Raw genomic sequence first — 17321 nt, forward strand, 5'->3', positions numbered from 1 at the left:
CTGCCAGCCACCCTCTGATGGTTAAAGTGCCGAAATGTCGGCTCTCTGCTCACCTTCACTCTTTCATTGCTCTTTTCTCCCGCCTCTGGAACAAAGTCCCACACTCACTTCAATGACACTCCTCCCTGCAGGTCTTTAAAACAGCTGTTCACCACGATCTCTTATCTTCCGCCATGGAAAACCTTGATCTTTTCTACGCCCACTAATTCACCCCACATGCACGTTGTTTGAAATTCCAACTTCTTTCCTGGAAGTCCTGGCAGTGTCCATGTGTTTTATACCTTTCCCACCCCCACCCTTGCCATGCCTCCCCCCCAAAGCCCTCTCCCTCCCACAGTTCTGTCGATGTCTCCATGTCTGTCGGTCCCTGCTGTCAAATGTTGTGTTTGTGTCCTTCCCCCTCTCTCCCCATCTTGTCTACCGCTGCCGATGTTATTTGTTGTATGTGTCTGTTTGTGTTTCTGTGTGATTAATGTTCGCTCTTTCACGAGCCTCGATCTTGTATATAAAAGAAATAAAAAATAAAAAATAAAAAAGTGTTTACCTGGAGGAAGTGCATCGACAGTTCGAAATAAGGAATGCATTCAAGGCAGGTTCCACAATGGTAGGCCTCAAAGCAGGTGCAGCAATAGGCAGAGTTTAATCACTAAGTCAAGGTTCAGGTGCAGCGATGGGCTGAGTGGTTGGTGACACAGAACCTTCGGGTGGAGAGAATGCAGTTGGAGACTTTAGAAACACACGGAAAGGTCCTCAGCCATGAGCCCTCGTCAAAAATGGCCACTCTACGTCTGTCTTTGTTTGTTTGTTTCTTTCTTTCTTTCTTTCTTTGGAATCAGGTTGGTGGCAGGTGTGCTGCGTTTGCACTTGCAGCCGCAGGCAATCATCGGCTTTATAGGCATGGGCCAAACCATTTGGTTGAACTCAAATGGGGAGGGGGGTGGTAGGAAGAATAAAAGAATGGTCAGACACCGTAACGATATGAATTTATTTCTTATAAGGTGTACAAAGATCATTTGAAAGGCTATATAATATATATATTCGATGTATGTTGGTGTATTTTGTGACGTCATATTGATGACGTTTTTCTTCCGGTGTCTATGTTTAATGTAACAGGTGAAATGCGTCGGGTAATAACATGTGCATAAATATTTGGATTTGGTGAGGGCATTGGATTATTAACATTTCATTTATTTAATTATTCAAATTCCACGACGTGAGTGTCAGTAGGAAGACAATCCGGATGAGGAGGAGATTTATTGATAAACATAGCAACCGCAATACGAGGTGTTATGGTGTGTGACCTTTCTTTTATTTTTCCTTGAAGCCTGCCCGAGTTAGAACGAGTGGTTTGTCAACCGTTGTGCTGTGCACCCCCTCCGAATTAGAACAAGTGGTTTGGCTCATGGGTATGAGGGCTGTGATTGGTTGTGGGTAAGGAAGGGATCAGCAAGTCGGTTCACAGCATCCTTTATAAGGAGGAGTATGCTGTAGGCGTGCCTGACTAGTATTTGAAGTCGTGCTGGCTTCATATGGGGTTCTCTACTCGGCTTGGTGAGTTGTTTTGGCTTTGTTTATGTATAGAAATAGATGTTGTTTGTTGTGACCTATGAATAAAGTCGGTTTGGTCGAATGTGTGGTTTGATGGGGTTGGTTGTTGTAACACAGGACACGAGGATGAGGGAGACTCTGATATGGGTATGTAATGGATTTTTTTTGGAATTGTAGTGATCTTGGTTTCGACTCTGACTTTGAATTGCAATTGCATGTACTTGATTTGAGCCTTGGTTGTTGTCGTCAACGGTCTAATTTGCGGTCTAATTTTGCAGGGATACCTCGTTTTTGCACTGCAACAATGGGCTGCCATTTGCACTTTCGTGGACATCCATGGGTTTTGGAGGAATATACAACCTGGGAACAGCAAGGTAGCATAGCGTTTATTCGCCTGTGTTTGAAATGTGAAAGTTGCAGGTAATATATGTGGAGCACAGTGATTTGTGGGGAGTGTTCGAAATACTGAGGAATACACGTACACCGGAAATGTGTGAGAACTGTCGTTTATTTTTGAATTGTGCAATGGGCATTTATTAGATTTTTTGGGGTTTTTGGTTTTGAGGTTTAGCACGTACGACCTAAAATGGGCGTGCCGGATGGTGCAATGACGGGATATTTGGACTAGTTTTATATGTTGTACACCTGAGGAAAAAAAGCAATGGTTTTTGTGTCAGCAATTTATTTGACGTCGCACATGCATAACAACAAGCAATACTGACTCGTAATATAATATATATACATGTTTAAATTTTGATGTCATAATTGTGTGTGTGTGTGTGTGTGTGTGTGTGTGTGTGTGTGTGTGTGTGTGTGTGTGTGTGTGTGTGTGTGTGTGTGTGTGTGTGTGTGTGTGTGTGTGTGTGTGTGTGTGTGTGTCCCAGGGGGTTGTGCGGTAGGATAACACAAACAAAGGATGTTTAATGAATGTGGGTAGGTGGAGTAAAGGGGTCATCAATTGCAGTAGTTTTAAAGTGGCAGTTGTAGTTAGGTTTATTTGGAATAAAAGCAAAGGGGTAGTCGTACATTGTGTGTCGGATCGGTGAGTTGTTTTTATTGCTCGCTTACAGTCGCAGTTGTTGTTGGATTGTGGAACACGCCGTCAGGTGTTCGTCGTCATTGTGGACGATGTAGTGGCGCTGTTGAGTGGCACGTGAGTGGCACATGTGGTGTGCCACGTTCTTGGCTTTATTTTCGTTGATGTTGCTCGTCACCTAGGTGTAAGGAAGAGAAGGGGTGGCATGAAAAGATTTGCAGATGGAAGGATGAAAATCCTTTTTGCAGTGTACACCTTAGTGACGATCGGTGTTGACAATAGGGAAAGGGAAAGTGCGCAACTGCGCATGCATGTGAGAGTAGTGGAACTGCGATCATGGCATGGTGTATGGTGTATGGTGTATGGTGTATGGTGTATGGTGTATGGTGTATGGTGTATGGTGTATGGGTAATTGTGTAACACAAGGTGTTGTACTTACGTGCGTGGCAATGGACGTACGTATTGCACCTGCCGTCAAAGTGGTCTTCATTCCCAGGGTTTGTGATGCTGCCCTTAAGAGGTTCGACATATTTTTGCAAGGGTTTCCTCTGCTATTGAAAAAGAAGGTCTGTTGTTTTTGGTCTCTGAATCCCGGTAAGTTTTGTCTGATGTTTGCAAAGATGCACATGAATTTGTGGTCTTGGCTACTCAACGTGACCGTGGCCCTGCCGAAGTGGGCAGCGGTTTTGTGTTCGGGAACCTGCAAATTAAATTGGGAAGGATCGTGTCGGTGGTGCAGTACACTTTTATAAGACGTGATTGGACGATGTGATGTGTGTGTGACAGACGTAGTTGGTTGTTGAGGGAGTGTTCCTTTGTTGTGCATTGTTAGAAATTTCGAACACATTTTATGTGCCTTGATTTGGAAAGGAAGTGTTGTGACGGTATGAATGTCGTTGCATTATTGCAATAACAATGTCCTGTGGATACGGCTTAGTTTGTTTAGGTGATGAAATGCAGTTCGGCTTGGACAATGCACACCGTATGCTTACGTGGATGAATCGTGATGGGCCTTTCCTTGTGGCGTTGCGGAAGTTGTCCAGGGTCATGTTTGTCATGACGCCTTTTCTGTGGCCGTTTTTGATGAGCAGCCGGGCACATAACAGTCCGATTATTCGGACAATGTTGCGTGCTGGTTTTTTGGGGTTGCTTTTGATTTGGTCTGAAAAAAAAAAATGAAAGGGATAGCGTCAGCAATAACAATTGATGTGTGTCACGTTAGGCTTAGGTAGGTTGGCATGGTTGGTTGTCGTCCATGTGACTTGTAGGAGGAATAAGTGAGTGTACAGAAATGTTTGGGCAAATGTATTTGCTAGGGTCGTCATCACTTACCAAGAAGTTGAGGGATTTTCATTGTGCTTTTTTGCACTATTGTTCGCAGTTCATGTTTGGAAATCAATTTGTCTGTGAAAAGGAATCAAAAGAGGTATCATTATTTGTTGGCGGTGTGCTTGGGTATATCATTTGTCATGAAAGCAAAGGATCGTTACCTGAGATGGATGGAGGAATAGGTTACGCGTACGTTTTGGGTGATGTTTCTTACCTCGTGCATCTTCCAGGCGCTGTTGGTGTTGGACTCTGACATGAGGATTCATTTCTCTTTGAAAAGCCGAGATCATGAAGACAATGTGGTCGAAATTTTGGCTCGTCAATTTGACTCGGGGAAATTGTGCCGCTTTTAAAAATTTCATGAAAGAGCTCAGCGAGGAGAGATGATTCTTTATCGTGGATGGTTTCTTGCCGGAGCTTCGTAAGGTGTCGAACCATCTAAAGACGTGAAAGTATTGGAAGGGCATTTAACCAAACGAGCAAGTGAAACAATAAAAGCAATGTCATCAATAAAAGGACAAGTAAAAGTAACGCAAGCACTAAGTGAAGCAATTGCTATTGTTGTTATCATTATTAGCATCGTTGTCATCATTAATGTTGATGTGAAGGTTAGGGTTTTGGGGTATCGTTTTCGTTAGGGTTGTCATTGTTGTTAGGTTGGTGGTGGTGGTGGTGGTGGTGGTGGTGGTGGTGGTGGTGGTGGTGGTGGTGGTGGTGGTGGTGGTGGTGGTGGTGGTGTGCACGATATATTTTGGGCAATGTGCATGTGTGGGGTGTTCATTGGTGGTTGCAAATGCGAGGGACGTGCATCGGGTGAGTTGTTCGCGGGTGCTACGTTGTGAATGATGTCATATGCGCGATCCTGAGGACGACGATTTTTCTTTTTTCTTTTTTCTTGTTTCTTTTTTTTTTTCCCCGATACAAGATGGAGGCTCGCGAAAGAGGTAACATTAATCACACAGAAATGTGAAAGCGACACATGAAACACAAAACGTAGAATAAGGGCAGCGGTAGACAAGATGGGGAGAGACAGGGGGAAGGAGACAAACAGAACATTTGAGAGCAGGGACATGCCGAGAAATGTGTGAGGGGGGAGGGCTTGGGGGGAGGTGGGAGAGGTGCAAAACATATGAAGCCTGTAAGGACTTGTAGGAAAGAGGTTGGAATTAAAAAACAAAAAACCGAAAAAACGGTGCATCTGGGGTGAATCAGCGGGGGTAGAAACGATCAAGGTTTTGGATGGGGGAAGATATAAGATAAGATAAGATAAGATAAGATAAGATAAGATAAGATAAGAGATGGTGGTGAACAGCTGTTTTAAAGACCTGAAGGGAGTGGGGGAGTTTGTTTCACAGGCGGGAGAAGAGGGGAATGAAAGAGTGAACGTGAGCAGGGAGCCTAGATTTTGGCAATTTAAACATAAGAGGGTTGCAGGCAGATGTTGTGCGACACGAAGGAATATTTGGGGGACAGAGCTGAGAGAGAGCTGGGGGAGCAAGGGCGGAGAGGAGTCGGTAGAAGGCAGAAAGATCAGCAACCTGTTTGCGGTGAGTGAGTGAGTGAGTGAAAGGCCCTCGGAGTTAAGTTCATCGCAGGAGATTGCAATGATTCTGAACGGTTTGGTTTCAAGAGCGTGGATTTCGAGGTGGGTGTGAGGCAGGAGCATCGGCCCAGAGGGGGGGGGGGGGGGGGGGGACAGTATTGCATTGGGCTGTGGATGAAAGCGTTGTATGTGGTGAGGAGTTCAGGAGTTCAGGAGGTCAGGTGTGTCAAGGAAGGACTTAGCACGACTGAGGATTGCTAGTGGGTGACTGGCTTTGGGGGGCAGCTTGGAAATGTGCTTTTCCCAAGAAAGATCATGGCAGATAGTGAGACACAAAAGCTTGAGCGACAGAAGTTGTTGCAGAGGATTGTTGAGAAAGTAGATGAGAGGGTTTTTGCCTTCGGTCCTTTCGGAGAGACATTGTAAGAGTGTGACATTTGTGAGGATTGAAAGACATGTTCCACTTGTTTGATGAGTCTGTGATTTTGTGCAGGTCTGCAGAGAGTGACGAGTGTGTAGACTGTCGATCTGAGGCATGAGCATTGGAGCGGCAGATAGTGGAGTCATCAGCCAAGAGATGGAGAGGATTTTCCAGAGAGTCGGAGAGATCGTTGATGAAGACCTGAAATAACACAGGGCACAGAACACTACCTTGGGGAATTCCAGGCAGAACAGGAAGGCGACATGAGAGAAATCTATTGAGGGCCACACGTTGTCTATGACCAGAGAGGAAGTGTGCAAGGCATGAGTGGAGATTTTTATGGATACCATCGGAGGAGAGTTTGGTGAGCAGAGCTGGGTGCCAGAACGTATCGAAGGCACGTGATATGTCACGTGAGACACGTGAGACAGGTCTGATGTGTTGTTTGGCATTGAGGACCTTCATTCATTGTTGAGACGGCAGAAGCAACATGTCCAGAGTATCATGACCTGGTATGAATCCAAATTGATGATCAGAGATGAAGCTATTGGAGAAGAGGAAGGATTTGATATGCGAAGCAATGATGGATCCCATGACTTTGCTGATAATTGGAAGCAGGCTGATTGGTCTGTAGTTGGAAGGATCTGTTTTTGCACCCTTTTTTTTGTGTAAAGCATTAATGTTGGCTGATTTTCAAGATGGTGGCAGATGAATTTGAGCAAAAGAGAGGGTGACAAGAACAGAGAGAGGGTGACCTAGAGCCGCAGAGGAGGATTTTAGGAGCCGTGGGGGTGATGCCGTGTGGTCTAGTTGCCGAATCCGAGTTGAGGTTGGGCAAAAAAAAAAAACTGGTGCACCTTGTGAGGTGACAAGGACACAGAGTCCAGGAGCAGTTGGGTTCGACTGGGATAGGTGGGAACAGAGCGAGATGGGGTTGGGACACAAGATTTTGAGGCAGAGACAGAGTTGAGGCATTAGGCGTTGTCACGTGTCGGTGTCAACTGTGTAGCCATTTGAGGTAAGGGAGGGGATGGCGGTGGGGGAAGAAATAAGAGAAACCGATTTGCCCAGACGTCGGCAGCATTCGGAGGAAGGAGACAGGTTTGAGAGTTCAATCTTAAGTGTGGAGAGATGGTGCTTCCTGGTACTCCTCAGGGTAGACACACATTTGTTCCGAGCTTGGGGGAAGGAACTGAGATTGCCTTCAGTTGGATGTGTATTTCATGAGGCAAATGCAAGTTGCTTCAGGGCAATTGCCTGAAGGCAAAATTCAGTGTACCATGGACGGGAGGAAAGGTAAGACACCCGAGGACGAGACGAGACGAGACGAGACGAGACGAGACGAGACGAGAAAAAAAAGAGCTCCTTGCTTTGGAAGAATTGATGTCAGAGGCAGTAGAGATGGGAGACTCGTCGGTGGTGAGGAGGCTCTGAGAATGGCCAGAGAGATGTCGACTTTCACAAGTACATGATCAGAAGAAGCGATTGGAGTACAAGAAGAGCAGGAGACATTTACAGGGAAGTTAGTCATAAGGAAGTGCAGAGGAGAACATACTACATTGACTGAGATCCGGGTCGGGAAATTGAGAGATTGTGTCAGTCCCAATGAGTCGAAGAAATCCTGTGCTGAGGTGCCATGGCTGGTGAGAGAGGAACGCACACCCAGCCAGCTGGCATGATGATAGTTGAAGTCGCCACATATGAGGAAGAAAGAGTTTGGATGAGTTGATAGAAGTTGTTCGATGTTATCCGACGGGTAAATGAAAATGGAGTCATCACTCTTTGAAGGACGGTACAGGAGAGATATGAACAAAGGGTTGGAGCGGAGAGGAACCCATAGGCAGAGGTATTCCTGGGGGTGGGGTGGAGAGAGGGTAGTGCAAGGAGCGTGAGGAAGAGGTTTTTGATAAAGATAGGCAACTTACCACCAGGACGAGGCTCAGGTGTATCGTAGCTGAGGAGGGAGTAACCAGGAAGAGATGTTAAGGAATCACAGACATGGTGAAGGAGGTAATTTTCCGTTAGGCAGATGAAGTCTGGATTGTGAGAAGCAACCCGAATGTCGAGATCAATCGGGTTTGAGGTGCATATCGTTAATGAGGAGAGAGGGGGACCATTGGGTGCAGTATAGTATAGTATAGTATAGTATAGTATAGGGTAGGGGAGGCGTATGGTCCGATGAAGGATGACAGGGGGAGGTAGGAAGAGCAATTGATAGTGTCAGAGATTACAGAAGAGTTACAAGAAAGGGAAGGATGAGGAGGATGAAAGGTTTGATGGTGATGGCATGAGGCACAGTGACGGGTTGTCTGAGGGGTTGTTTGGTGAGGAGGAGGAGGAGGAGGAGGAGGAGGAGGAGGAGGAGGAGGAGGAGGAGGAGGAGGAGGAGGAGGAGGAGGAGGAGGAGCGGAGGCGGAGGAGGCGGAGGAGGCAAGTAGAAGGTTCGGGGAGGTGGAGGTATGACATAGAAGGGAGAAGAAGTGGGGAGGAGGCAGCTTTGAGAAGGAGGCGGGAGGGGTGGGAGGAGCCAGGCGGGATGGTTGGGCGGAGATTCGAAAGGGAAGGGGTTGGGGGGGGGGGCAGTTTTGAAGGGGGAGGGGCAAGGTGGGAGTTTAGGAGGGGAGGGTCACCGGGGGAGTTTAGCAGGGTAGGGGGAGGGGCAAGGGGGGATTTTTGAAAGTGTATGATTAATGAAAGATGAACATTTATAACAAATTGGGTTTATGCATACTTACGAGCGCATTTTGGTGGTTTCCTGCAAGAAGAGCATCGAGGTGCCTATGTCCTGTTTGCCCGCCATATGGCGCAGGAATAGGCGTACATGGGCAATGGTGGTGTTGGTGTTTTCTCGTTTTTTGGCGTTGGCGAATGTGCCACACATATACCGCATGTATTCTTTCAATAGTTGCACTGTAAATAGGTATGTAATAATTCATTGCATATAACCATGACAACCAAGGCAGGATAAATGTAATTGCTGTTGCACTTGCTAATGGTTTACTCACCGTCAGGTGGAGGTTGAGCGGTGGCGCGCTTGTCAGCGTACCATTTTTCAATTCGGGTATACCTATCTTTGACATAGGTGAAGAGGTGTTGCTGCTCTTTGAGTTGTTGTATTAGATGACGGGCAAGCTGCATGTCTTTGTCCTGATAAGGAAACGTGAAAGCGACGTGGTGAATGGACTTGTTAATGGGGACAAAGCGCGCAGCGCGCAGCACGCAGCGCGCAGCACGTGGCCCATGGCGTGTAAGTGTAGGCCTCTCGGAAGCAATAGCGCCGAAGACTTTGTCGGGTGCACACGTCAACGCATGTTGGTTTGCTGCACGAATTTTGAGGAAAAGATTGCATTATCAGCATTGCGTAAAAGGTCAGGAAAGGATCAACTTACTTTCAGAGGCATGTTGTTTGTTTGAAGGTATGGACGAAGTACTCGAATCGCTGGGCCTGTGTCCTGAGGAATGTTGGTGTGGGCGCTGTGCCGCTGTTGGAGTTGGAGTTGGAGTTGAAGTGTTCCTTGTTGGTTGTTGTTTAATGGGTTTTTTTTCCTTCCTTTCTTTCTTTGTTTTGTGCCCACCCGCTTTTGAATTAAGGGTTAGCAGCATAAACGAGAATAAGTGTTCGTTAATCGTCATAGTGAAAATGACTTTTGTCTTGTTTGTGTGATGTTGAAAAAAATTACACTGAATGAACGAGGGTTACATAATGAACGGTGGTTGTAGTGCAATCCTTTTATGTCATCGGCGACGGGGGTTTTTCATCCGAGGGGGTTTTCCCCGCGATGGCCGGAAATATGTGCGTGGTGAGGTGTCCAGCCATATTTTTGTTAGCTTCATCGTGGCGTTTTTCCAAAGACGCTTTTTCAAACAAAATTAATGATCCTGTATTGTTAATGTTACTACAAAATAATAAGAATACTAGTAATATCCCATTTTCCCAAGGCGTTTTTGCCCGCAGTGAAAACGTGTACGAATAGGTTATCGTTATCATGGCGTTTGCCTGGTTTTTGGTTTCCTGGTTTCAACAGGAAGGATATATATCTTATATTATAAAGCACGTGCAGGTATGGTCATATTTTTACAACTTGCTAATGGTGTTTATAAGAGTAAATGAAGAAATTTTGAGGAATGCTGACGTCCCTGAGGGCAGGTTTACTTTCAGAAGTGAGCGAAGGTCTATTGTGCTGTATGTAAGGACAAATATTGCGTTGATAATGATAGCTTGGGTTCCGGTGAGTAGGTGACGTGTGAATTCTCGTAGGGACGTTTTGTAAGTAGCTCCTGGTGTTTCATAGGAAACTGAAAGGGAGAAGTTCGGGTTGTGGTCCTTGACTAAGCAGTGAGGTAGCGCTTGTGAAGGCAGTCGTTTCGTCACGGTTTGTGTACACAAGAAATTTGGTAGGTGTCGAATTGCAACGAAGATGTTATCATGTCGTGTAGGGCCTGGTCTTTTGAATGACTTGATGTGATATTGTATAATGTAATGCACGTTCTGCTCTTTTTAATGAGCTGGTGTACCATGTTTTGGTGTCGTGGGCGGTTTGATTCTTTTGAGTGACGTGATCTAACATATTATAATATAATGCACGGTGTGATCTTTGCAATGAGCTGGTCTAACATGTTATGATGTCGTGCGTGGTCTGATTGTTTCCGTGACCTGATAAAAGGGGGTCGTAGTCGTCGACGTCGTCGTGGTTGTGCGTGGACTTGGAGTCGGGTGTTTTTTTTGGTAGGATTGGATTTTGGCAAGGGGAAATTTTTGTGCATTCATTGGTTTTGCGTTTGTCAAGGGAGTGGTGCGTGCGTGCGTGCGTGCGTGCGTGCGTGCGTGCGTGCGTGCGCGATGTAGTTATGTTGAGTGGACGTGTCGGTAATAAATGGTTTGTCCATGTGTCTGTGTTTTGCTCCTCAGACAAAGAAGCAAGGAATTTTGGGGTCCTGTTGCACGGCAATGTGGAGGGATGGAGCGACATTTGCGTGTCCATGATGATTTGTCGTGTGACGAGGCACGCAGTGGGAGGATTCTCAGCGTTTCAAGGAAAAGGTGGTTGCAAAGTTTTTGACCGTGCAGTCTAATGGGCGTGGCAAAGTGCATAAGGCTACGGGTAATGTCATGTGTACTTGGCATGTTGTTGTTTTGTCGCACATGCTACGCCTGTGAGAGACCATTTAGTTTGGTGGTGCGCATTTGACTTAGTGGATTGTTTGTGGTCACTTAGTCATTTGGTCACTCATTTGGTGTTTTGAAAAGAGGACGTTTGAAGAAACTGTTTGCGTTTAATGGTCATGGCATGCAGGTACGTGTAGTTGTGCGTGTTCGTACGTCGGGGTTAGCGTTTGTCGTTGGTTTTTATTTAATCGTTGTGTGCATGTGTTCCTTGGGAGCATATGTATTGGGAGGCGTCATGTTTATCGTTGAAACTTTGGTGTTAGGTTTCGGGGAACTAAGAAGTGCCCTGTGGACGGGTGTGTGAGGGCTGTCGACAGGGTTGACAAGCATCTTAAAGCGGCGCATGGGCTGACGGTGAGTTATTGTTGTTGATGATTATGTGCGTGGGTGCGTGTCATATTTATGGCATGTATTCAGTGTGTGCTTGGATGGACGGACGGACGGGAAGGATCGGTGGATGCACGGATGTTTGCATTAATTTGGACGTGTTCTGCATTTTCATTGACGTTTGCATTTGTTATTAGGTGAAGGACGAGCGGTATCAGGTGCTTATGGCTGGGGTGAGGGGGTGTGCCGAGGAAGCCGGGCCAAGTTCACGTTTGCATGTTAGCCGTGGAAGCAGGGCCAAGACGTGCAAAGTCGGGGCGCAGGTGGACGTCCCTGCCGTTGCTGAGGTGGCGAAGGTGCAGGGGAACGCCAAGGGCATCGCTAGGGGTTCAGGTGCGCCTTCGCCAGGGCGCAATTCATCCGAGGACGGTTCCGACGTGGAGGTCTTGTTGTCCTGTCAAATCACACGATTGCCGTATTTGCTGCGGGCAGGGGAAACGGCAATGTCGGTGGGACGGTGTTGTATGTTCATTGGGAAGAGGCTGAAAGTGCTGCATGGACGGGATGGTAAGTGATTGAAAGAATTAGTTAGTGTTTCCTGTTGTTGTTTCATGGCAATGCCCTGTGTGCTGCGACACGTGTTTGTATGCTGAAGGCTCGTGGATGCATTGTTGTCTTCCTATTTGCTGTGAAGGACGTGAAAGCGAACAAGTGCCTGGTACATCGTCGCAGGTGCTTTGTGTCGTCGGCCACGAGATCCAGGCGTCCACTGAGGCCGAGGACGATCAGAAGGGCGATCAGCAGGGTGATCACGACGATCACGGTGACCACCATGACGAGGAGGACAAAGTTCACCAGGAGTCGGAGTCGGAGTCGGAGCCGGAGCCGGAGGCAGAGCCAGAGCACCGGAATGATGATGATGAGGAGGAGGAGGGCGGCGGCGAGGGCGGCGAGGGCGGCGAGGGCGTTTTCGACGAGGACGATGACGATGACGACGATGATGATGCTGAGGGGGGGGAGGAGGAGGAGGAGGAGGAGGAGGAGGAGGAGGAGGAGGAGGAGGAGGAGGAGGAGGAGGAGGAGGAGGAGGGAGGAGGAAGAGGAGGAGGAGGAAGAGGAAGACGAGGAGGACGAGGAGGACGAGGAGGACGAGGAGGAGGACGAGGACGAGGACGAGGAGGAGGAGGACGAGGACGAGGAGGACGAGGAGGACGAGGAGGACGAGGAGCAGGAGCAGGAGCAGGGCCGGCCAGTGGTAGTGGTGCAGGGGCTTGTGTGGCGCTTGGGAGCAGTTGTGAACGTGGTAAGTTTATTAGAGGAACAACAACCAGAAAGACAACATCATCAACAACAACAACAATCACAGGCATTCTAAGGGCATTTTACGTTGTACAGCGGCATATCCCGAGATGACGTTTGACTTTTACGTACGGAATTTTGAATGGAATGTTGTGTGTGTTTGTTTTGTTTGTTTGTTGTTTTTTGGGGGGTTTGGTGGGGGGGACATTATGGTATATGTTTGGGGCAATGTGTGACGACATAACGATTGGCTGACATCAGTCGATGAATGAAGTTGATATTTGTCCTTGGTGGGATATTTTTTTTTTGTTTTCAGAAGGAGCGGGAAGTGTTGAAACGCCCGGCCGAAGGAAACGTTTGCGGAGTGGTCGATCGTCGTCGGCTGCGTATGCTTTTGTGAGTGAAAGAGTTTTTATCCACGCAAACGTCATAGTTTATATTTGCAAGAGAAGTGTTTGTTGATGTCCGACATGGACATGGTTTTTTTCACGGTTGTTTGATTTCGTATCGGGATGCATCTTCATGCTTTGTCTATGGTGTGCTCATTGTAAGGTTCGACGACGGAGAAAGTTGGATTACAACAAGAACATTTTGGACCATCTGGAACGTGCGTTCGCTCATGAGATTGCGTGTAAACTGGTTACGAGACGCAGGGTAAGCATATGGAGAGTGATCATGGATATAAGGGCGATTTGTCATTGTCCTGGTGTAACGTAATACTGGCATTTACTTCAACGTATGTTGTGTTACATTTACTTAGGTCGCTGAGGTATTACGTGCCGATGAGGGCTTGAGGGAGAAGTGCCGGTGTGAAGGCTTGACGGTGGAGAACATTCGTGGTAAACTTCGTGCTTTGTCTCAAAGGCGATGACGCTTGGCGTTTGTTAGTAAGTTTTGCCGGTGTTGTTGTTGTTTTGGCATGTTTTTTTTTGTTGGCATTTTGGCATCTGCTCTGTCATATCGAGCTTTCTCTCTGACCGCTGTATATGTGTGATCGTGCATGGCTCAACATGTCACACCTTCCCTATGAACAGCGGTGTTCCTCAGGGTTTTGTTTCGTCTGTAACACTGTTCCTTCTTTTTATGAATGAGCTGAGTTCGTCAGTGGGCGCTGTAGTGAGGTTGAGAGACCGGGTTGCTGTTACAGAGCCGCTGGAATCTGACGTCCGAGATTAGAGAGCCGAACATTCGGCTGTTACAGAGGTAACCACTCGGATTAGAGTTCGGCTGTTACAGAGCCGAACTAACCCTAACCCTAACGAGACGGAGACGGAGACGGAGACGGAGACGGAGACGGAGACATATTTTATTTGCTCTGTTGCGCTGATGTTATTAAGAACCCTTTGAAAATACGCAATGCCGGTTAATTGTTCGTACATCGGAAATATATGACTGTGTGTAAAGGTTGAAGGCAACCACATTTGGTGCAGGCGTTCACGCATTTTGTTGGACGTGTATGTTTTTGAGTCGGGGCACGTTGACGGAGTTGTTTTGGAACGGAACGGAACGGAACGCAACGCAACGGAACGCAACGGAACGCAACGGAACGGCAGTGTTAGGTTTGCTGGACATTTCGTAATGCTCCGTGCCGTGGAGTTGTTATTAGTCCCTTAGCGGTGTACACCGGAGGGGACTATAGGTTTTGCGGTCCGTGCGTCTGTCTGTCAGTCCGTCACGCAAAGAAAAGTTTGCGGGCTTTTTTCTCTCTAAATTCTTATTGCTAATGCTTTCAAAGTTGGTACATGGTTTCGTCATGATAAGTTTCAGATGAAGTTGGAACTTCACGACGTTTCGATCATTTTGGACAAAGTTATGGCACTTTTAGGTTTGGTAATTTCAGCAAACGTTTTCCGGACGACAGACTGCCGCTAGGGGACATGTATTGGAGCGCAATAGTGACGAATGCTTGTTGTATTGTGATTGATGATTGTTGCGGTATCGGTGCAGCTGTGCCTTACGAGTAAAGGAGTTGGCGTTAGTTTGTGGCACCAGGATAAGGCTAAGAAGTCGGCAAGGGCAAATAGAATGGTATGCCCTGTGATTGTGTGCGTTATCGTCGTTTGGGCTGTACAATGTACAATTAATTGTTGGAGTGCACCAAGTGGGGAAATGTCACAGGATCGGTACCCTAGGATGACTTTGAAGTCGGACGATGGCTTTTGCATGTTGAATGGCACAGGGCCCCTGGCTGTGTGACAAGGAGAGGCATGGGTGAAATGGAAGTGCACATTGGTAGGTGTGCGGTGAGTTGTTAATTTCGGCGACTAGGGCAGCGAGCTTTGTTTGGTCATAGAGAATTACGGAGTGGTCGATGAGAAGTTATTTTGGTCCGTAAAGAAGAAGGGTGTATATTTGGGCTACAACTCATGGGCTTTTTGACGCCAGTCCGTGGTGGGCTTTTTTTTCTAATAAGAAAAGGTAAAATAAATAAAAAAATTTAAAAAGTGAAACATTTAATCAGGCTGGGACGTGCAGGTTGATGACCGCACGGCCAAGGGACGCCGTCTATGAGGACTGCGCCATTAGCATAGACATGCAGCTCAAGCGCAAGGCTGAAGCATATGGTCATTGAAAACACATGCACCGTGACCCCGAAGGGCGAGAACGCATGGTCATACAATACCTCTGTGGGTTTTAAACACCTCATGGGAAGCGAAAGACCTCGTGGCCGTTTGCTTCGGAGGGATGGCGATGGCCATGTATTACTTGTACACCGCCCAAGGTGGGTGTGCTTTCATAATGGAGAAGGTTTAGGGTTACTGGGATTGTGATGTGATGTGTTGTGCGGAGTCGATATTTCTTTGTTTGCGCACGCGTTTTTACGCCGCAATTTGGGAAAGGTGGAGCCGGTGTCAATTGGTGCGTTGCATTGTGGAAATGTGTGAACAAGGTAGGTGGACTTGTTCCACCTATTGCGTTGAGGTGCAACACGGCGCATTAAGGTGACAAGCGTGCCGGTGTTAGGATTAGACGCATGGGTGAAATTGAAGTGCGCATTCGTAGGCGTCGGGTGGCTTGTGAAGTTCGGTGACCCGGGCAGCGAGCTTTGTTTTGTCAAATGCAATGACGCAGTGGTCGATGAGAAGTTTGTTGTACAAAAAAGAACCAAGGGTATATTGTTTGGCTACAACTAATGGCAATGGAAAGACCTCGTGGACGTTTACCTCGGAGGCATGGCGACCGTCGTCTATTACTTATGCGCCGCGCAAGTTGGGCTCGTTTTAATAGAGGAGAAGGTTTCGTGTTTACTGGGATTGGGATGTGTTGCGTGGAATTATTTTTTGGTTTGCACACGGCTTATGACGGCGCAATTTGGGAAACGTGGACCCGGTGTCACTTTGTGCGTTTCAATGTGGAAATGTGCGAACAAGGTAGGTGCATTTGTTCCACCTATTGCGTTGAGGTGCGATACGGCGCAATTACCTTGACAATCGTCGCGGTTTTAGGATTAGATGCATGGGTGAAATTGAACTGCGCATTCGTCGGCGTCGGGTGGCTTGTGAATTTAGGCGACCTGGGCAGCGAGCTTTGTTTTGTCACATCGAATGATGTAGTGCTCGATGTGAAGTTTGTTTTTGAAAAAACAACCAAGGGTATATCGTTGGTGTACAACTAATGGCAATGGAAAGACCTCGTGGACGTTTACCTCGGAGGCATGGCGACGGTCGTCTATTAGTTATACACCGCCCAAGTTGGGCTTCTTTTAATGATGGAGAAGGTTTCGGGTTCCTGGGATTGGGATGTGTTGCGTGGAATTATTTTTTGGTTTGCACACGGCTTATGACGGCGCAATTTGGGAAACGTGGACCCGGTGTCACTTTGTGCGTTTCGATGTGGAAATGTGCGAACAAGGTAGGTGCATTTGTTCCACCTATTGCGTTGAGGTGCGATACGGCGCAATTACCTTGACAATCGTCCCGGTTTTAGGATTAGATGCATGGGTGAAATTGAACTGCGCATTCGTCGGCGTCGGGTGGCTTGTGAATTTAGGCGACCTGGGCAGCGAGCTTTGTTTTGTCACATCGAATGATGTAGTGCTCGATGTGAAGTTTGTTTTTGAAAAAACAACCAAGGGTATATCGTTGGTGTACAACTAATGGCAATGGAAAGACCTCGTGGACGTTTACCTCGGAGGCATGGCGACGGTCGTCTATTACTTATACACCGCCCAAGTTGGGCTTCTTTTAATGATGGAGAAGGTTTCGGGTTCCTGGGATTGGGATGTGTTGCGTGGAATTATTTTTTGGTTTGCACACGGCTTATGACGGCGCAATTTGGGAAACGTGGACCCGGTGTCACTTTGTGCGTTTCGATGTGGAAATGTGCGAACAAGGTAGGTGCATTTGTTCCACCTATTGCGTTGAGGTGCGATACGGCGCAATTACCTTGACAATCGTCCCGGTTTTAGGATTAGATGCATGGGTGAAATTGAACTGCGCATTCGTCGGCGTCGGGTGGCTTGTGAATTTAGGCGACCTGGGCAGCGAGCTTTGTTTTGTCACATCGAATGATGTAGTGCTCGATGTGAAGTTTGTTTTTGAAAAAACAACCAAGGGTATATCGTTGGTGTACAACTAATGGCAATGGAAAGACCTCGTGGACGTTTACCTCGGAGGCATGGCGACGGTCGTCTATTACTTATACACCGCCC

At 47.2% G+C, this 17321-nt stretch overlaps 1 protein-coding gene across 1 annotated transcript; it reads right to left on the reverse strand.

The window, feature by feature from the left end:
- Nucleotides 1-2485: 2485 nt before the first annotated feature.
- Nucleotides 2486-9393, reverse strand: LOC137429521 (uncharacterized). The gene is made up of 8 exons (XM_078768762.1): nucleotides 9267-9393; nucleotides 8883-9024; nucleotides 8613-8787; nucleotides 4128-4351; nucleotides 3917-3988; nucleotides 3577-3746; nucleotides 3024-3284; nucleotides 2486-2762 (listed from the first exon to the last, which is right to left on the reverse strand). Exons 1-8 carry the CDS (start codon nucleotides 9276-9278, stop codon nucleotides 2613-2615), a joined length of 1206 nt encoding a protein of 401 aa, XP_078624888.1. The 5' UTR covers nucleotides 9279-9393; the 3' UTR covers nucleotides 2486-2612.
- Between the last annotated feature and the right edge of the window lie 7928 nt (nucleotides 9394-17321).

This window comes from Myxine glutinosa, unplaced genomic scaffold (assembly GCF_964187855.1).
Source record: "Myxine glutinosa unplaced genomic scaffold, kmMyxGlut1.1 SCAFFOLD_390, whole genome shotgun sequence".
Taxonomy (NCBI): domain Eukaryota; kingdom Metazoa; phylum Chordata; class Myxini; order Myxiniformes; family Myxinidae; genus Myxine; species Myxine glutinosa.

What these genes read in the sequence shown, in the direction of transcription:
- LOC137429521 (XM_078768762.1), bottom strand. An exon ending in CGCTCAACCTCCACCTGACG is followed by an intron (nt 8,788 to 8,882) that starts GTGAGTAAACCA and finishes ACCTATTTACAG; the next exon opens with TGCAACTATTGAAAGAATAC. An exon ending in GCGCCTGGAAGATGCACGAG is followed by an intron (nt 3,989 to 4,127) that starts GTAAGAAACATC and finishes TCCTTTTCACAG; the next exon opens with ACAAATTGATTTCCAAACAT.